The sequence below is a fragment of the Gorilla gorilla genome, chromosome 19 (assembly GCF_029281585.2).
Source record: "Gorilla gorilla gorilla isolate KB3781 chromosome 19, NHGRI_mGorGor1-v2.1_pri, whole genome shotgun sequence".
NCBI classification, from domain to species: domain Eukaryota; kingdom Metazoa; phylum Chordata; class Mammalia; order Primates; family Hominidae; genus Gorilla; species Gorilla gorilla.
In genome coordinates this window covers 34,201,703-34,223,996 of record NC_073243.2, presented here as the reverse complement: position 1 = coordinate 34,223,996, position 22,294 = coordinate 34,201,703, and the positions used below count along the sequence as shown (strand labels likewise).

At 37.9% G+C, this 22,294-nt stretch overlaps 1 protein-coding gene across 18 annotated transcripts in view; it reads right to left on the bottom strand.

The window, feature by feature from the left end:
- The window catches only part of WDR41 (WD repeat domain 41), a 202,394-nt gene that overhangs the window by 37,410 nt on the left and 142,690 nt on the right, over positions 1–22,294 (bottom strand). For all 18 annotated transcript variants that reach the window (XR_010131743.1, XR_010131734.1, XR_010131735.1 and 15 more), the window contains exons 3-4: positions 2,670–2,718; positions 1,011–1,142 (exon numbers count right to left, since the gene is read on the bottom strand). Coding sequence is in view for 5 of the 18 variants with exons in the window: in XM_055366988.2 (XP_055222963.1) it covers positions 1,011–1,142; positions 2,670–2,718 (181 nt within the window). In the remaining 13 variants the exon portion in view is untranslated. The remainder of the gene's footprint in view (positions 1–1,010; positions 1,143–2,669; positions 2,719–22,294) is intronic.

Genomic DNA, 22,294 nt, shown 5'->3' with positions numbered 1-22,294 from the left:
GTGACTCTATTTCTTCATCTGTAAATAAGAATAATTAAAAATAAGGCCGGGCGCAGTGGCTCATGCCTATAATCCCAGCATTGTGGGAGGGCAGGGTGGGTGGATCACCTGAGGTCAGGAGTTCGAGACCAGCCTGACCAACAGAGTGAAACCTCATCTCTACTAAAAATACAAAATTAGCTGGGCGTGGTGGCACAGGCCTGTAATCCCAGCTACTCGGGAGTCTGAAGCAGGAGAATCGCTTGAACCCAGGAGGCAGAGGTTGCAGTGAGTAAAGATCACGCCATTGCACTCCAGCCTGGGCAATAAGAGTGAAACTCTATCTCAAAAAAAAAAAAAAAAAGAATTAAAAATACCTATGTCAAAGGGCTAATTTTAAAGATTAAATGAGTTAATATATGTAAAACAATTAGAACAATGCCTGTTACACATAAGCACTTTACTACTGCTATCCCATCTTAACTTTTTACCTAAAAGTATGGGTAAAGAAAAAGTAATTTTACTTTTATAAAATTGTTTTTAATTATTAAATATTACACACTGAACAAACAGTAATTCACTTTTCTATCAGACTCAGATGCTCAAAAGATTTTTATGGGTTGGGACCATTTGGTTTCTTCTGATGTATAGTGGGGGAAAAAAATGTAAATTATTCTCCAGTCCAACTCATCGTTGTTTCCCTAAATTGAAAAGCAAACTGAGATAGTAAAATAAATTATTTTTAAGTCCACATTTTCCCATTTCATCAATTTTATACAACCTGACAGAGTAACTCTGGAAAGAACAGCAATAGTCATGGAGTTTCCATCAATAACAAGCCTTAACCTCCTATTTCCAGTCTAATACTTTCCAGATACCTAATAAATGGTATCTTATAAGTAACAGAACAAAAATCATTTTTGCTATAACAAGAATATACAGACAAGACCCTATCAGCTAAAGACTAATAATGTATGTAGTGGCTCCTTAGGCCACTACAGCTTGTTCATTTCTTCCAGATTAAAGGATACAATAACTGTTCTATCAGCAGAGGCTGTCAAGATGAGTTGATTTTTTTCTTCACAAGATTCCAAGGAAGGAAATGTAATAATAGCTGTTATCTTTTGAGTGTGTCCATTCAGTTCTAAAAGTTTTTCCCCTGTCTGAAATACCAATAAAAATGTTAATAGGCTTAGCTTTCACAATTTAGATAATCATAAATGACAACATTAAGTAGAACTGCCATATAGAAGATACATATACATTCCATTTAAAATTACTTATTCAGAATTTAACTTAAGCAATCACACAGAATCTAAACAAGCACTGAAAGTACAGCCATAATTATAGTTTTATTTTCTAAAACAAAATGCTAATTTTTAGTATATTTTTATAGAAAATTTTGAGTATTTTTTTCTATAAATTTAAAAATATAATTGTGTAAATTAAGCATAAAAACATCAGTAACTTAGTTTGCAGGAAAAAAATATGGAGTCCTCATTGTCCAAGTATTTGTTATTTAAGTCTCCACAGTTATAAGGTCATAGAAGAAAATAAAAGTCACCATAACAACTGTATATGTACCTACACACAAATAAGTATATATATCCACTCATTTATTAACCACTTAGAAAGTCAGTCTCCACTCCATCGTTATTTAACACCAACATCTATTCCTACCCATCCAATGTCTTCATCCATCAGTCTCTGACTAATTTACCAAGTAGTAAACATGCAAAAATACAATGTAAATGGCAAATCTTTCCAAGATTGCAGGACTTCGTGAATGTGGTGAAAATAATGTTAAAGAACTGCTTTTATCACAGGCAAAGCCACTGAAAAATAAAGATCTGACACAGTCAGACTAGATAACAATCCAAAATTAAGGTGAGAGGAAGATACTTCAAAAAAGAATAATTTGAGTAACAAATGATCAGGAAGGGAGGCTCTGAAGAAACTGGTGAAGCCTTAAGTATTTATTTAAAAAAAAAAAGTCTTTTGTAATATTAAGTCAAACATGAGAAAAATGTTACATTATGCTATTATGCAATGTTGAAAGAAAACTTGTGTGTCTCACAAAAATCAACACAATTCATTTATTCATTTTGGAAGTCAGGGCATAGCTAGTGATAACCTAAATTTTGTTAAATAAGATTAAAATTCTGTATTTTTTGAATTTTCATACTTTGGCATTTGTTTCTTAGGAAAAAACTTTTTTTTTTTTTTTGAGACAGTCTTGCTGTGTCACCCAGGCTGGAGTGCAGTGGCATGTTCTCGGCTCACTGCAACCTGAGTCTCCCGAGTAACTGGGATTACAGGCATGTGCCACTATGCCCAGCTGATTTCTAGTATTTTTAGTAGAGACGGGGTCTTGCTATGTTGGCCAAGCTGTTCTCAAACTCCTGGCCCTAAGTTATCCATTCGCCTTGGCCTCCCAAAGTGCTGGGATTACAGGCACAAGCCACCACACCCAGCTGGAAAAAAAATCTCAATTTAAAAAAACTTTCCCTCTTCATTATGAAATACTGGTCCCCACTGTATATGGATTTATCCTAATTAGCTCTTTTCAAATATTAATGTGTCAATTAACAGTGATATGCAAATGTATCCCCAGATAGTATTTATATGAATACATACTCAACTACATCATCATATCTTTATCACATAATCCACACATAATCAATACACACCTGGGCATTCCACACAACTACAATTCCATCATCACCAGCAGATGCAAATCTGGTTAGGGAGAAAGAGTCAAGAAAAAAAAAATCACTGGTGACATTTAATTACTAAGATTAAGAACTATCAAACCTTATTAGTGGTATTTTGACTAATATTAACGAAGATCAAGTTATTTCAGCTAATTTAAAAAATATTTATGAAACACAGTCCAGCTTCTGTACCAGGTATGGAAGATCAAAAGATAAATAAGACATTTATAAGTTTACAAAGAATAAACTGCTAGAAATGTAAAAATAATCTTTAAAGTCCTTCTTTGCTTTAAAATTCTATGATTTTAAGAAATCCCTGACTTAAGTGAAATGAAACCAAGCTGACAAGTGCCTTCAGTGACAGGAAGTGATATTCCAGGAAGTGATTACGATGTTAAATAAATTCATTACTTCTATTATTCTCTCTGTAAATAATTATTATTTAAAGTCAAGATCTCTCTTTTGCTCAGCTCAACTCCTTAGTCTTTCCACATAAATGCTTTGTTCTTGGTTTGGAAGATTTGAGGATTTTTTAGGGTTTTTTTTGTTGCTTTTTAGTGAAGATGCTTGAAATGCACAGGTAAAGCTTGTCTTATGGCATGAAAAATGAGCTGTGATAGTCTGCTATAGCTTCTCTCTCCTTTTTATATCCCATTCACCATATACACAGGGACAATCACCAAATTCTGTAGAGTAGAAGATATTCTGAACACAAACACTATCAAAAGGAATAACCTGTCATACAGGATTATTCATCATCATATTATACTAAAATTCACCATCTTATTATACTAACCCAGCAAAGTAGTATAAATAATCACATCGTAAGCATGTCAAATAATTCACTGTTAATGTCATCCACAAGTTTGTAAATAATTTTTAATGACTCAGAATCAATTTAAAGTTGTCCCCATAATATTGCTTTCACTCAAATTCAGGCTTTTTTTTTTTTCAGTATGAGAAAAATAAGTAGTGTTAAAGAGAGCCAGCTATGAATGACATATAACTGGCCCCTTATAATTAACAGATGCTATGTGAGCATCTGTTCTAATGGATTTTTTACCCCTTTATGAGATAACAAAATCCCACTACTTCAGTCATGAAATACTTTCCTTAACACTCCAAACTGAGTTTCATGTTCAAATTTCTTATCTTCAGTTTCAAAGTTCAGTGCCTTCACTGGCTCAGACAATTCCAATACTCAGTTCTTATTTCAAAATCCTTTGAGTACATCTACTACTGGTAGAACTAAGATTATTCAGGAGACATGAAATTGATCAAATACAGTCTGACAGTCTTTTACTAATTTTTAAATACAGAACTACCTATCTTTTTAACAGAATGGACCTATTAAATTTAGGTAACTAGCTAAAAATCACAAAGAGTTATTTTTAAATCCATGCCTATCATTTATTCTTATTTTAAAATGTAACATATAAAAGATCCAGAGATTAAAAAGAAAATGATCATTTTTAAAATAAAAATAGATTTCCTATGCTTAATTATCTACATTTTCTCAATCAGATTAGTAAATAGTACCTTGAATATCAAAAATAGTTGCTGGAAATAAATCTTTAGCAGCTTATGTTTCTGGGCCTATTGATTTCTTTTTATTTGTATAGTGATGGTGGGGAGGGCAGGACTCAAGGTCTTAAGTGTTCTTTGGTATAAAACATCAATTTCTATTGATTCTTTAAACTTAAAATTGCATTTAGAAGACAGCAAGTTTAAAATACATACTTTTTTTCTAACCCTAATTTTTAACTTCTTATGATTGTTTTATCATGTTTGACTTTCATGAGTTCACAATGAGAGATGACTGAGAACAGCTGAGAGTTTAGAAATGGGATATAGAGCATTTAACCTCAAACTTTAATTCAATCAGTAGGGAACAAAAGTTAGATCTAAATAAGGCTCAATAGTAATGCATGAAATCACAGTCAATTTTTTATTGCTCCAAGGTCAATTACCTGGTTGGTAGATTATTCAGGCCTTCTATTCTTATATATATTCTATTGCTACCATTTTTTTTTTTGCCATTTCAGTATTTATTACTACCTCCCCTAGAGAGGAAACATTAAGCTTTAAAATACAAACCAGTAAAACTTTGATACATATTAGTACCTGTCATAAAAAAACTAATAAAGGGTTGAGATATCATTCACAAATTACAATTACCCATCCTATTATGATGGATAACAAAAAAATAGCTATACTTTATCAGTTTATCTTAAACTAAATCCTAGTCAGTCAAGCATACACTTCAACCATCTCCAAATCAGAAATGGAAATACAACCCAAGAATTCCTAATTGTAAGGTATAGTGTAACTGCTGAAAAGAAGTAATGAACTATAAAATAAAAAAAGGATTAAAATGTCAATAAAGTTTAAGCTATTCTATCCAATGGAAGAAGAGTAATATTGCCAGATAACATTTTACATACTAATTTTTAAAAACATTCTAAAGTAATAGAAAGCAAAAACTTAAGCCTAAAGATAAGATTTTGAGAGAAATGTTTCTTTACCGATTAGCAAAAAATGTATTCAGTGTGATTCTGTGCTAGGAGTTAGGGAAATGTGAAGACACCTTACATGTGGTTCTTGCTTTGAGATCTTAAAACTTTATGATTGTTTAGAAATGTACCGTATTTCATCAAATCTAAGACATCAATTGTAAGACACTCTTATTTTATTTACCATTAAGGAAAACATACTGCCAATTACAATTGAAAGACACAATTATATGATGTGTCCAAATTTTAGAGATGTCAAAATAGAAAAAAATATGCTTCTTAGAATCATGAACTCTAAGAATTACCATATTTATTGATCTTTATCTTTATAACATGGCACTTGCCAGTCTAATGAATCTCTGATTATCTCTGGCAGGTTTTAAGTGCTAAAGAAATGCTTGTTGAATGAATAAGTGAATGCCTAAGCAAACATTTAAGTGTTCAAGGGCTCTGTGAAATAGATTCATTAATGATGGTAATGTAACCCCATATTTTCCTTTTATCATAATTAATGTAAATATACTACCACAAAAAATAGAAACTTAAAAATTTAAAACCCAGAATCCCTACCACACAAAAATAAATTTCTATATTTTTTCATATTCCTGTCCAATTCTTATCCATATACTTCAGGTTTTTTCTTTAACTTAAAACCAAGTCCAAGATCACACCACTGCACTCCAGCCTGGACAACAGAGCAAGACTCCATCTCAAAAAAAACAAAAAAAACCCAAGTTGTTAAAAATACTCCTTGAGGCTACACAATTAAATGACTAAGCAAAACTTATATTCATGAAAAACAAGTTCAACAAGGTGAAACATGGTTTAACAAAGACCTATGGCAGACCTCCTAGAATGTTCCATCCTCTCATCCCCTAATTATGAGAACTAAATTTATTATGATAGTCCATAAGTCACTCGGTAATTGAATACTTACTAAGCACTAACTATATAGATGCTTAAACCTGAGAATAAAGATCAAGAGATTGTTCTTGCCATTCAAGAACTCACAGTCCAACATTACCATGTGATGCTATAGGGTCTAGATCATGAGTCCTTAGAGAATTCTCACTTACAACCATCTTAATGTATAAAAATAATTCCCTCTAAACACCTTCTCTTTGAACATCTCTGAGAAAGTATTCTCTCGTTCCTTCCAACAGTGGGCTGAAAACTACAGCAAAGCTTAATAAAGATTTGTAAAAAATGAATTGTTTTCACAATAATTCTTATGTCCAATAGCTAAATGCTCATTTAATAGTTCTTACTCATGTGAAGGCCTTTCAACTAAGTGAAGGTCCCAAAAATTCAAATGTTACCTTAAAGGACATAAAAAGTATAGTCCATAAACCTGAACCATAAATCTTCCTGTATTCAATGACTACATAAGGCACTGAAAAAATAAAAATCTTAATACGACATTATTACGGCAGTACAGGCACCCCAGTGGTTAACTTTCCACCTAACCTGCAAGTACTTTCTAACGCATGATAAAACTAAAATACTATACAGTTTCCATGATCATCTCATCATTTTTTTTGTACAGTAACACGCAGGATCTAAATAAGGTCTATACAGCACAACTGCTTGATATATCTCTAAAGTCTCTTTTATTCTATGGTTTTGTTCTCCATCTTTTTCTTCCTTGCAATCTTTTTGTTGAAAAAAGTTGTCTCTCTTCAACCCAAATGTCTATCAATGATACACTGGACTAAGAAAATGTGGCACATATACACCATGGAATACTATGCAGCCATAAAAAGGGATGAGTTCACGTCCTTTGTAGGGACATGGATGAAACTGGAAACCACCATACTCAGCAAACTATCGCCAAGGACAAAAAACCAAACGCCACATGTTCTCACTCATAGGTGGGAACTGAAGAATGAGAATACTTGGACACAGGAAGGGGAACATCACACACCAGGGCCTGTCGTGGGGTGGGGGTAGGGGGGAGGGATAGCATTAGCAGACATACCTAATGTAAATGATGAGTTAATCGGTGCAGCACACCAACACGGCACATGTATACATATGTAACAAACCTGCACATTGTGCACATGTACCCTAGTTGTCTCTCCTGTATAATTCTCACAGCCCAGATTTTGCTGACTACTTTCCTCTGTTGTCATCTAACATGTACCTCTGTATTCTGTATTTTTAGAAAACTGATCGTTAAATCTACAGACTTAATCCAATTCAAATCTGACTCTTTGGTAAGACCATTTCATAAGCAGTTTGTATACTCCATTAGGAAACAAATTTCTGGCAGTCATTTTTGTGTGTGTGTGATGTTCACACCCATCACTAATCACTGCCTGAAGTCATTATTACATTTACAATAAAATAACATTGAAAAAATGCTGCTAAGGGTATCAGTGATGGAACATCAAATGAATGAAATGAAGTGAGAAGGGAAATTTAGAGAAAAAAAGGATAAAAAGAAACAAACAAAGCATCCAAGAAATATGGGACTATGTGAAAAGACCAAATCTACATCTGATTGGTGTAACTGAAAGTGACAGGGAGAATGGAACCAAGTTGGAAAACACTCTGCAGGATATTATCCAGGACAACTTCCCCAATCTAGCAAGGCAGGCCAACATTCAGATTCAGGAAATACAGAGAACGCCACAAAGATACTCCTCGAGAAGAGCAACTCCAAGACACATAATTGTCAGATTCACCAAAGTTGAAATGAAGGAAAAAATGTTAAGGGCAGCCAGAGAGAAACGTCGGGTTACCCTCAAAGGGAAGCCCATCAGACTAACAGCAGATCTCTTGGCAGAAACTCTACAAGCTAGAAGAGAGTGGGGGCCAATATTCAACATTCTTAAAGAAAAGAATTTTCAACCCAGAATTTCATATCCAGCCAAACTAAGCTTCATAAGTGAAGGAGAAATAAAATACTTTACAGACAAGCAAATGCTGAGAGATTTTGTCACCACCAGGCCTGCTCTAAAAGAGCTCCTGAAGGAAGCACTAAACATGGAAAGGAACAACCGATACCAGCCACTGCAAAAACATGCCAAATTGTAAAGACCATCGAGACTAGGAAGAAACTGCATCAACTAACAAGCAAAATAACCAGCTAACATCATGATGATAGGATCAAATTCACACATAGCAATATTAACCTTAAATGTAAATGGGCTAAATGCTCCAATTAAAAGACACAGACTGGCAAAGTGGATAAAGAGTCAAGACCCATCAGTGTGCTGTATTCAGGAAACCCATCTCATGCACGGAGACACACATAGGCTCAAAATAAAGGGATGGAGGAAGATCTACCAAGTAAATGGAAAACAAAAAAAGGCAGGGGTTGCAATCCTACTCTCTGATAAAACAGACTTCAAACCAACAAAGATCAAAAGAGACAAAGAAGGCCATTACATCATGGTAAAGGGATCAATTCACAAGAAGAGCTAACTATCCTAAATATATATGCACCCAATACAGGAGCACCCAGATTCATAAAGCAAGTCCTTAGAGACCTAGAAAGAGATTTAGACTCCCACACAATAATAATGGGAGACTTTAACACCCCACTGTCAACATTAGACAGATCAACAAGACAGAAAGTTAACAAGGATACCCAGGAATTGAACTTAGCTCTGTACCAAGTGGACCTAATAGACATCTACAGAACTCTCCACCCCGAATCAACAGAATATACATTCTTCTCAGCATCACACCACACCTATTCCAAAATTGACCACATAGTTGGAAGTAAAGCACTCCTCAGCAAATGTAAAAGAACAGAAATTATAACAAACTATCTCTCAGACCACAGTGCAATCAAACTAGAACTCAGGATTAAGAAACTCACTCAAAACCGCTCAACTACATGGAAACTGAACAACCTGCTCCTGAATGACTACTGGGTACATAACAAAGTGAAGGCAGAAATAAAGATGTTCTTTGAAACCAACGAGAACAAAGACACAACATACCAGAATCTCTAGGACACAATCAAAGCAGTGTGTAGAGGGAAATTTATAGCACTAAATGCCCACAAGAGAAAGCAGGAAAGATCTAAAATTGACACCCTAACATCACAATTAAAAGAACTAGAAAAGCAAGAGCAAACACATTCAAAAGCTAGCAGAAGGCAAGAAATAACTAAAATCAGAGCAGAACTGAAGGAAACAGAGACACAAAAAACCCTTCAAAAAATTAATGAATCCCGGAACTGGTTTTTTGAAAAGATCAACAAAATTGATAGAACGCTAGCAAGACTAATAAAGAAGAAAAGAGAGAAGAATCAAATAGACACAATAAAAAATGATAAAGGGGATATCACCACCAATCCCACAGAAATACAAACTACCATCAGAGAATACTACAAACACCTCTACGCAAACAAACTAGAAAATCTAGAAGAAATGGATAAATTCCTTGACACATACACCCTCCCAAGACTAAACCAGGAAGAAGTTGAATCTCTGGATAGACCAATATCAGGCTCTGAAATTGACGCAATAATTAATAGCTTACCAACCAAAAAAAATCCAGGACCAGATGGATTCACAGCCGAATTCTAACAGAGGTACAAGGAGGAGCTGGTACCATTCCTTCTGAAACTACTCCAATCAATAGAAAAAGAGGGAATCCTCCTTAACTCATGAGGCCAGCATCATCCTGATACCAAAGCCTGGCAGAGGCACAACAAAAAAAGAGAATTTTAGACCAATAACCCTGATGAACATTGATGCAAAAATCCTCAGTAAAATACTGGCAAACCGAATCCAGCAGCACATCAAAAAGCTTATCCACCATGATCAAGTGGGCTTCATCCCTGGGATGCAAGGCTGGTTCAACATACACAAATCAATAAACATAATTCAGCATATAAACAGAACCAAAGACAAAAACCATATGATTATCTCAACAGATGCAGAAAAGCCCTTTGACAAAATTCAACAACTCTTCATGCTAAAAACTCTCAATAAATTAGGTATGGATGGGACGTATCTCAAACTAATAAGAGCTATCTATGACAAACCCACAGCCAATATCATACTGAATGGGCAAAAACTGGAAGCATTCCCTTTGAAAACTGGCACAAGACAGGGATGCCCTCTCTCACCACTCCTATTCAACATAGTGTTGGAAGTTCTGGCCAGGGCAATTAGGCAGGAGAAGGAAATAAAGGGTATTCAATTAGGAAAAGAGGAAGTCAAATTGTCCCTGTTTGCAGATGACATGATTGTATATATAGAAAACCCCATTGTCTCAGCCCAACACCTCCTTAAGCTGATAGGCAACTTCAGCAAAGTCTCAGGATATAAAATCAATGTGCAAAAATCACAAGCATTCTTTTACACCAATAACAGACAGAGAGCCAAATCATGAGTGAACTCCCATTCACAGTTGCTTCAAAGAGAATAAAATACCTAGGAATCCAACTTACAAGGGATGTGAAGGACCTCTTCAAGGAGAACTACAAACCACTGCTCAAGGAAATAAAAGAGGATACAAACAAATGGAAGAACATTCCATGCTCATGGGTAGGAAGAATCAATATCGTGAAAATGGCCATACTGCCCAAGGTAATTTATAGATTCAATGCCATCCCCATCAAGCTACCAATGACTTTCTTCACAGAATTGAAAAAAACTACTTTCAAGTTCATATGGAACCAAAAAAACAGCCCACATTGCCAAGTCAGTCCTAAGCCAAAAGAACCAAGCTGGAGGTATCAGGCTACCTGACTTCAAATTATACTACAAGGCTACAGTAACCAAAACAGCATGGTACTGGTACCAAAACAGAGATATAGACCAATGGAATAGAACAGAGCCCTCAGAAATAATGCCACATATCTACAACCATCTGATCTTTGACAAACCTGACAAAAACAAGCAATGGGGAAAGGATTCCCTATTTAATAAATGGTGCTGGGAAAACTGGCTAGTCATATGCAGAAAGCTGAAACTGGATCCCTTCCTTACACCTTATACAAAAATTAATTCAAGATGGGTTAAACACTTAAATGTTAGACCTAAGACCATAAAAACCCTAGAAGAAAACCTAGGCAATACCATTCAGGACATAGGCATGGGCAAGGACTTCATGTCTAAAATACCAAAAGCAATGGCTACAAAAGCCAAAATTGACAAATGGGATCTAATTAAACTAAAGAGCTTCTGCAAAGCAAAACAAATTACCATCAGAGTGAACAGGCAACCTACAGAATGGGAGAAAATTTTTGCAATCTACTCATCTGACAAAGGGCTAATATCCAGAATCTACAATGAACTCCAACAAATTTACCAGAAAAAAATAACCCTATCAACAAGTGGGTGAAGGATATGAACAGACACTTCTCAAAAGAAGATATTTATGCAGCCAAAAGACACATGAAAAAATGCTCATCATCACTGGTCATCAGAGAAATGCAAATCAAAACCACAATGAGATATCATCTCACACCAGTTAGAATGGCGATCATTAAAAAGTCAGGAAACAACAGGTGCTGGAGAGGATGTGGAGAAATAGGAACACTTTTACACTGTTGGTGGCACTTCAACCATTGTGGAAGTCAGTGTGGCGATTCCTCAGGGATCTAGAACTAGAAATACCATTTGACCCAGCAATCCCATTACTGGGTATATACCCAAAGGATTATAAATCATGCTGCTATAAAGATACATGCACACGTATGTTTATTGCGGCACTGTTCACAATAGCAAAGACTTGGAACCAACCCAAATGTCCAACAATGATAGACTGGATTAAGAAAATGTGGCACATATACACCATGGAATACTATGCAGCCATAAAAAATGATGAGTTCATGTCCTTTGTAGGGACATGGATGAAGCTGGAAACCATCATTCTCAGCGAACTATCGCAAGGACAAAAAACCAAACACCGCATGTTCTCACTCATAAGTGGGAACTGAACAATGAGAACACATGGACCCAGGAAGGAGAACATCACACACCAGGGCCTGTTGTGGGGTGGGGGGAGTGGGGAGGGATAGCATTTGGAGATATAACTAATGTTAAAATGATGAGTTACTGGGTGCAGCACACCAACATGGCACATGTACACATATGTAACTAACCTGCACATTGTGCACATGTACCCTAAAACTTAAAGTATAACAACAAAAAAAAAAATCACAATTTTCATTTAAAGTACATGTTTGTATGCTAGAACTACTTGAAGAAAATTAGAGAAGCATCCAGATAGGGACTTGTAAAGCAGTTGAAGGAAACGTCAAAGCATTTTCAGGAGCCATAGATGCTGACGCAACTAATTCCTTAATTAGATCTACTTCAACAATTTCTTTTCCTTAAAAAAGAATGTATTATATTAACACGACTCTAACATCTAAAAGTCTAAGGTCCTTTTTTAGCTCACAAACAAAGATTTCATAGTTCCCATGGTTATTTGCAAAGGTAAAACATTTGGTAAGATCTTCCCTTCCCAAATCACAGATAGAAAGCTAAACTACACATCAAGATTACAGTAGGAGGAGGACCCAAGATGGCCGAATAGGAACAGCTTGGGTCTACAGCTCCCAGCGTGAGCGACGCAAAAGACGGGTGATTTCTGCATTTCCATCTGAAGTACCGGGTTCGTCTCACTAGGGAGTGCCAGACAGTGGGCGCAGGTCAGTGGGCACAGGTCAGTGGGTGCGTGCACCGTGCGCGAGCCAAAGCAGGGCGAGGCATTGCCTCACTCGGGAAGCGCAAGGGGTCAGGGAGTTCCCTTTCCTAGTCAAAGAAAGGGGTGACAGACGGCACCTGGAAAATCGGGTCACTCCCACCCTAATACTGCGCTTTTCCGATGGGCTTAAAAAACGGTGCACCAGGAGATTATATCCTGCACCTTGCTCGGAGGGTCCTACGCCCACGGAGTCTCGCTGATTGCTAGCACAGCAGTCTGAGATCAAACTGCAAGGCAGCAGCGAGGCTGGGGGAGGAGCGCCCACCATTGCCCAGACTTGCTTAGGTAAACAAAGCAGCCAGAAAGCTCCAACTGGGTGGAGCCCACCACAGCTCAAGGAGGCCTGCCTGCCTCTGTAGGCTCCACCTCTGGGGGCAGGGCACAGACAAACAAAAAGACAGCAGTAACCTCTGCAGACTTAAATGTCCCTGTCTGACAGCTTTGAAGAGAGCAGTGGTTCTCCCAGCATGCAGCTGGAGATCTGAGAATGGGCAGACTGCCTCCTCAAGTGGGTCCCTGACCCCTGACCCCCGAGCAGCCTAACTGGGAGGCACCCCCCAGCAGGGACAGACTGACACCTCACACGGCCGGGTACTCCAACAGACCTGCAGCTGAGGGTCCTGTCTGTTAGAAGGAAAACTAACAAACAAAAAGGACATCCACACCAAAAACCCATCTGTACATCACCATCATCAAAGACCAAAACTAGATAAAACCACAAAGATGGGGAAAAAACAGAGCAGAAAAACTGGAAACTCTAAAAAGCAGAGCACCTCTCCTCCTCCAAAGGAACACAGTTCCTCACCAGCAACGGAACAAAGCTGGACAGAGAATGACTTTGACAAGCTCAGAGAAGAAGGCTTCAGACGATGAAATTACTATGAGCTACGGGAGGACATTCAAACCAAAGGCAAAGAAGTTGAAAAATTTGAAAAAAATTTAGAAGAATGTATAACTAGAATAACAAATACAGAGAAGTGCTTAAAGGAGCTGATGGAGCTGAAAACCAAGGCTCCAGAACTACATGAAGAATGCAGAAGCCTCAGGAGCCGATGCGATCAACTGGAAGAAAGGGTATCAGCGATGGAAGATGAAATGAATGAAATGAAGCAAGAAGGGAAGTTTAGAGAAAAAAAGAATAAAAAGAAACAAGCAAAGCCTCCAAGAAATATGGGACTATGTGAAAAGACCAAATCTACATCTGATTGGTGTAACTGAAAGTGACAGGGAGAATGGAACCAAGTTGGAAAACACTCTGCAGGATATTATCCAGGACAACTTCCCCAATCTAGCAAGGCAGGCCAACATTCAGATTCAGGAAATACAGAGAACGCCACAAAGATACTCCTCGAGAAGAGCAACTCCAAGACACATAATTGTCAGATTCACCAAAGTTGAAATGAAGGAAAAAATGTTAAGGGCAGCCAGAGAGAAACGTCGGGTTACCCTCAAAGGGAAGCCCATCAGACTAACAGCTGATCTCCTGGCAGAAACTCTACAAGCCGGAAGACAGTGGGGGCCAATATTCAACATTCTTAAAGAAAAGAATTTTCAACCCAGAATTTCATATCCAGCCAAACTATGCTTCATAAGTGAAGGAGAAATAAAATACTTTACAGACAAGCAAATGCTGAGAGATTTTGTCACCACCAGGCCTGCTCTAAAAGAGCTCCTGAAGGAAGTGCTAAACATGGAAAGGAACAACCGGTACCAGCCGCTGCAAAATCATGCCAAAATGTAAAGACCATCGAGACTAGGAAGAAACTGCATCAACTAACAAACAAAATAACCAGCTAACATCATAATGACAGGATCAAATTCACACATAACAATATTAACTTTAAATGTAAATGGACTAAATGCTCCAATTAAAAGACACAGACTGGCAAAGTGGATAAAGAGTCAAGACCCATCAGTGTGCTGTATTCAGGAAACCTATCTCATGCACAGAGACACACATAGGCTCAAAATAAAGGGATGGAGGAAGATCTACCAAGCAAATGGAAAACAAAAAAAGGCAGGGGTTGCAATCCTACTCTCTGATAAAACAGACTTTAAACCAACAAAGATCAAAAGAGACAAAGAAGGCCATTACATCATGGTAAAGGGATCAATTCAACAAGAAGAGCTAACTATCCTAAATATATATGCACCCAATACAGGAGCACCCAGATTCATAAAGCAAGTCCTGAGTGACCTACAAAGAGATTTAGACTCCCACACAATAATAATGGGAGACTTTAACACCCCACTGTCAACATTAGACAGATCAACAAGACAGAAAGCCAACAAGGATACCCAGGAATTGAACTCAGCTCTGCACCAAGCAGACCTAATAGACATCTACAGAACTCTCCACCCCGAATCAACAGAATATACATTCTTTTCAGCACCACACCACACCTATTCCAAAATTGACCACATAGTTGGAAGTAAAGCTCTCCTCAGCAAATGTAAAAGAATAGAAATTATAACAAACTATCTCTCAGACCACAGTGCAATCAAACTAGAACTCAGGATTAAGAATCTCGCTCAAAACCGCTCAACTGCATGGAAACTGAACAACCTGCTCCTGAATGACTACTGGGTACATAACGAAATGAAGGCAGAAATAAAGATGTTCTTTGAAACCAACGAGAACAAAGACACAACATATCAGAATCTCTGGGATGCATTCAAAGCAGTGTGTAGAGGGAAATTTATAGCACTAAATGCCCACAAGAGAAAGCAGGAAAGATCCAAAATTGACACCCTAACATCACAATTAAAAGAACTAGAAAAGCAAGAGTAAATACATTCAAAAGCTAGCAGAAGGCAAGAAATAACTAAAATCAGAGCAGAACTGAAGGACATAGAGACACAAAAAACCCTTCAAAAAATTAATGAATCCAGGAGCTGGTTTTTTGAAAGGATCGACAAAATTGATAGACCGCTAGCAAGACTAATAAAGAAAAAAAGAGAGAAGAATCAAATAGACACAATAAAAAATGATAAAGGGGATATCACCACCAATCCCACAGAAATACAAACTACCATCAGAGAATATTACAGACACCTCTACGCAAATAAACTAGAAAATCTAGAAGAAATGGATAAATTCCTCCACACATACACCCTCCGAAGACTAAACCAGGAAGAAGTTGAATCCCTGAATAGACCAATAACAGGATCTGAAATTGTGGCAATAATCAATAGTTTACCAACCAAAAAGAGTCCAGGACCAGATGGATTCACAGCCAAATTCTACCAGTGGTACAAGGAGGAACAGGTACCATTCCTTCTGAAACTATTCCAATCAATAGTAAAAGAGGGAATCCTCCTTAATTCATTTTATGAGGCCAGCATCATCCTGATACCAAAGCCGGGCAGAGACATAACCAAAAAAGAGAATTTTAGACCAATATCCTTGATGAACACTGATGCAAAAATCCTCAATAAAATAATGGCAAACCGAATCCAGCAGCACATCAAAAAGCATGTCCACCATGATCAAGTGGGCTTCATAACTGGGATGCAAGGCTGGTTTAATATACGCAAATCAATAAATGTAATCCAGCATATAAACAGAACCAAAGACAAAAACCACATGATTATCTCAATAGATGCAGAAAAGGCCTTTGACGAAATTCAACAACCCTTCATGCTAAAAACTCTCAATAAATTAGGTATGGATGGGACGTATCTCAAACTAATAAGAGCTATCTATGACAAACCCACAGCCAATATCATACTGAATGGGCAAAAACTGGAAGCATTCCCTTTGAAAACTGGCACAAGACAGGGATGCCCTCTCTCACCACTCCTATTCAACATAGTGTTGGAAGTTCTGGCCAGGGCAATTAGGCAGGAGAAGGAAATAAAGGGTATTCAATTAGGAAAAGAGGAAGTCAAATTGTCCCTGTTTGTACACGACATGATTGTATATCTAGAAAACCCCACTGTCTCAGCCCAAAATCTCCTTAAACTGATAAGCAACTTCAGCAAAGTCTCAGGATACAAAATCAATGTACAAAAATCACAAGCATTCTTATACACCAACAACAGACAAACAGAGAGCCAAATCATGAGTGAACTCCCATTCACAATTGCTTCAAAGAGAATAAAATAGCTAGGAATCCAACTTACAAGGGATGTGAAGGACCTCTTCAAGGAGAACTACAAACCACTGCTCAAGGAAATAAAAGAGGATACAAACAAATGGAAGAACATTCCATGCTCATGGGTAGGAAGAATCAATATCATGAAAATGGCCATACTGCCCAAGGTAATTTATAGATTCAATGCCATCCCCATCAAGCTACCAATGACTTTCTTCATAGAATTGGAAAAAACTACTTTCAAGTTCATATGGAACCAAAAAAGAGCCCGCATCACCAAGTCAATCCTAAGCCAAAAGAACAAAGCTGGAGGAATCACACCACCTGACTTCAAACTATACTACAAGGCTACAGTAACCAAAACAGCATGGTACTGGTACCAAAACAGAGATATAGATCAATGGAACAGAACAGAGCCCTCAGAAATAACACTGCATATCTACAACTATCTGATCTTTGACAAACCTGAGAAAAACAAGCAATGGGGAAAGGATTCCCTATTTAATAAATGGTGCTGGGAAAACTGGCTAGCCATATGTAGAAAGCTGAAACTGGATCCCTTCCTTACACCTTATACAAAAATCAATTCAAGATGGATTAAAGACGTAAACGTTAGACCTAAAACCATAAAAACCCTAGAAGAAAACCTAAGCATTACCATTCAGGACATAGGCATGGGCAAGGACTTCATGTCTAAAACACCAAAAGCAATGGCTACAAAAGCCAAAATTGATAAATGGGATCTAATTAAACTAAAGAGCTTCTGCAAAGCAAAAGAATACCATCAGAGTGAACAGGCAACCTACAAAATGGGAGAAAATTTTTGCAACCTACTCATCTGACAAAGGGCTAACATCCAGAATCTACAATGAACTCCAACAAATTTACAAGAAAAAAACAAACAACCACATCAAAAAGTGGGCGAAGGACATGAACAGACACTTCTCAAAAGAAGACATTTATGCAGCCAAAAAACAAATGAAAAAATGCTCACCATCACTGGCCATCAGAGAAATGCAAATCAAAACCACAATGAGATATCATCTCACACCAGTTAGAATGGCGATCATTAAAAAGTCAGGAAACAACAGGTGCTGGAGAGGATGTGGGGAAATAGGAACACTTTTACACTGTTGGTGGGACTGTAAACTAGTTCAACCATTATGGAAGTCAGTGTGGCGATTCCTCAGGGATCTAGAACTAGAAATACCATTTGACCCAGCCATCCCATTACTGCATATATACCCAAAGGATTATAAATCATGCTGCTATAAAGACACATGCACACGTATGTTTATTGCGGCATTATTCACAATAGCAAAGACTTGGAACCAACCCAAATGTCCAACAATGATAGACTGGATTAAGAAAATGTGGCACATATACACCATGGAATACTATGCAGCCATAAAAAATGATGAGTTCATGTCCTTTGTAGGGACATGGATGAAATTGGAAAACATCATGCTCAGTAAACTATCGCAAGAACAAAAAACCAAACACCACATATTCTCACTCATAGGTGGGAATTGAACAGTGAGAACACATGGACACAGGAAGGGGAACATCACACTCTGGGGACTGTTGTGGGGTGCGGGGAGGGGGGACGGATAGCACTGGGAGATATACCTAATGCTAGATGACAAGTTAGTGGGTGCAGTGCACCAGCATGGCACACGTATACATATGTAACTAATCTGCACATTGTGCACATGTACCCTAAAACTTAAAGTATAATTAAAAAAAAAAAAGATTACAGTATTAGAATACCAAAAAAATCTGTGTGACTTCTATTAGGTGAACCTCCATTCCCCTGCACTCAAGTTTCCATGGAGGACTCCTACTACTAGAGAAACATTCTCAGTCTCTCTCTGCCCCACTTGCTTGAGACAATGAATTAGGCATGCTCAGTTCAGACCCTTGTGGGTTTTCTGGGTTGTTTTTTTTTTTGAGACAAAGTCTCGCCCTGTTGCCTAGGCTGGAGTGCAATGGCGTGATCTCAGCTCACTGCAACTTCTGCCTCTCAGGTTCTAACGATTCTCCTGCCTCAGCCTCCCGAGTAGCTGGGATTACAGGCACCCACGACCACGCATGGCTGATTTTTGTATGTTTAGTAGAGATGGAGTTTCACCATGTTGGGCAGGCTGGTCTCAAACTCCTTACCTTGTGATCCACCCGCCTTGGCCTCCCAAAGTTCTGGGATTACAGGCATGAGCCATTGTACCCGGCCCCTTGTGGGTTTTCTGAAGATTCATGTGTTCACAGAGAGGGAACATTCTGGTCTGCTCTTATTTTTGAGGTAAGCCTGTATCTGAATGGGAGGCTGGCAACTCTTCAGTTGCCCCAGGGATTCATTGAAAAAGTCTACTTGACTTAGGGTGAAGTGTAAGGAAATCCACTGTGGGTACATATTAAAGCCACATCCTGGCTGGGTTTGGTGGCTCACACCTGTAATCCCAGCACTTTGGGAGGCCGAGGCAGGCGGAACACGAGATCAGGAGTTCGAGACCAGCCTGGCCAATATGGTGAAACCCCGTCTCTATTAAAAATACAAAAATTAGCTCGGTGTGGTGGCACATGCCTGTAGTCCCAGCTACTCGGGAGGCTGAGGCAAAAGAATCGCTTAAACCTGGGAAGCGGTGGTTGCAGTGAGCCAAGGTCACACCACTGCACTCCAGCCTGGGCGACAGAGCGAGACTCCGTCTCAAAAAAAAAAAAAGAGCCATATCCGGTAATCCAGTTTTGTATCGGTTATTACTTTTTGAAGCTGATATGTTCATGTTCATCTGTATGATTCCTACAACTATTCTCAATAAATTCTGTTCTCAAAGAGAAACAAGGGTGGTTCTCCACTGAACACTCAGAACACTAGCAATATCTAAGAAAACATTTTATTTCACAGAGGCATAAATACCTTTTAAATTGGCATTTTTATTTCCTCTATTTCAAATACAGATAGTTAACTTTTCATTACAGAGAATTTAAATATATACAAAAGTGGAGAGAAGGGCATTATAATAAAAAGCCACACATACTCATTGCCTGTCTCTAGTAATTATCAACTTATGGCCACTAGTGTCTTATCTGCACCCAGTCCAACCCCTCTGTAAATTATTTTGAAGCAAATCCTAGTCACTGTATTTCATTTTGTCAGTATTTCAGAATGCAACTCTAAGGACTCTTTTACATCACACCTAAGTTAACATTTACTTCTTTAATGTCATCAAATACCCAGTCAATGATCAAATTTACCTGATCATAATTTTTTAAACAGTTAGAAGGATCCAAATAAGGCTTCTATAGTACACTTGGTTGATTTATCTCTAATATCTCTTTTATTCTAATGATTTTTTTCTCCATCTGTTTTTCCTTGCAATTTATTTGTTGAAAAAAAAAGTCACCTGTCTTGTCGAGTTCTCACAGTCTGGGTTTTTTTTCCTGTGCTGTTATCCAACATGCACCTCTGTCCTCTGTATTTTTTGTTAATTCATAGTTAAATCTAGAGACTAAATAAGATCCATATCTGACTTTTTGGTAAGACCACCCCAAAGGCAGATTGTATACTCCATCAGGAAATATAATTTCTGGCTATCTTGTGTGTGTATGTGTATATGTTATGATTTAGGCCATCTAAATTCATTATTTCATTTGAAGGGGTTCAGAGCACATAACCCCAAACTATGCCACTCTGACATAATGATTATTTTCAGCTTAAGGCAACTGAGAAAATGCAGGCACAGAATGAGCTCTGTCCTCCCCACATCTAACTGGAAAAAAAAAAAAAAAGCACACATCACCCTTGGGAAAGTGCCCCCGGAACCTCCACCCCCGTTCCCATACCAGGAGGGGGATAACAACCTTTATCACAGATGAGATGGCACCAAGAGTTTTTACACATACCAACCTCACTAATGAGCCCTTCTCTACCATCAGTTTCCATCATATATTTGCCTTCTCACAATTTGCCACCCCAAGAAACTCAAAGTCCATTTCCTTTGTCTTGTCACTCAACAAATTTCTTGTTCTGCTAAGATGCTATATCAGCCGAAGTTTTATTTTTCTTTTTTGAGACAGGGTCTTACTCGGTCATCCAGGCTACAGTCAGTGGCCCCGATCACAGCTCACTGCAGCCTCAACCTCCTGAGCTAAGGTGATCCTCCCACCTAAGCCTCCCAAGTAGCTTGGACCACAGGTATGCACCACCACGCCCAGCTAATTTTTGTATTTTTTAATAGAGACATGGTTTTGCCATGTTGCCCACGCTAGCCTCAAACTCCTGAGCTCAAGGAATCCTCCCATCTCAGCCTCCCAAAGTGTTAGGATTACAGGGCTGAGTCACCGTGCCCAGCCTAAGCCCAAGTTTTAACCACCCCTACGAGTTACTTGAGTACTCGTGTGTGTGTGTGTATGCAACGTATGCATTGATATACTTCTTTTTCGCTAATTAACCTGTCTTTTGTATGTCTAAGTTGTAGAGCCCTGATCAATGAATCTAAGATAGGTAGAAGAAAAGTGTTTTCCTCCTCTACACATTAGAGGTTGCAAAATTACAATATTCTAATTCTATCATTCTTCCTAGCTTGAATTCTTCAGAGAAATTTCTTCTTGTCAATTATTACTGATCCCAAGACACAGTTTATATAAGAAAGGCAGTATAGATTTTGACTCTGCCCTTTTATTTACCAATTTTCAACATAATGAGTTAGTTCCCCAGCATTCTCCAAAGGTGAGTTCTCTTTTTTAAGTATCATTATGAACACATGGATTTAAACATATGTGATATGTTGCAATTCATTGCAGTTACTTCCTATATCTATGCTCAAGTTGCCAGATGGATTTTTAAAGCTACATTTGAAAGATGTTCAAGAAAATAATTTTCAAATGCCTAGAGTAAGGGTATTTTGTAGTTGAGAGAGACTGATTTTATCTAGAAATTAGAGTTTTACTGCTAAGATGACAAATTTGAAACTGAAATACTGTTAGACACTTGCTGTCCTTATCCTAAAATTTGATTCTATGCTACTGCATGAAGCAGCAATTACCTTTTCACTCACTCCCGTCATCCTCCCAAACCCTGCAACATCTTATCCAACTAAACGAAACTCAGCTGCAGCTCCAAAACACAAGCTGAAAGGACAAAATTATTAGAAATAAGGAGAAAAGCAGCAAGGGTGGCACACGCATCTGTGTGATGACACTGCCGAAATTCCCCACTTGATTCAGGGCACGATGCAAAACAACAGAAATTCAATCAACACATTCACCACACACGGTGGATTAGGGGTCTTTAGAAATAGAAAAGCTATTTGGT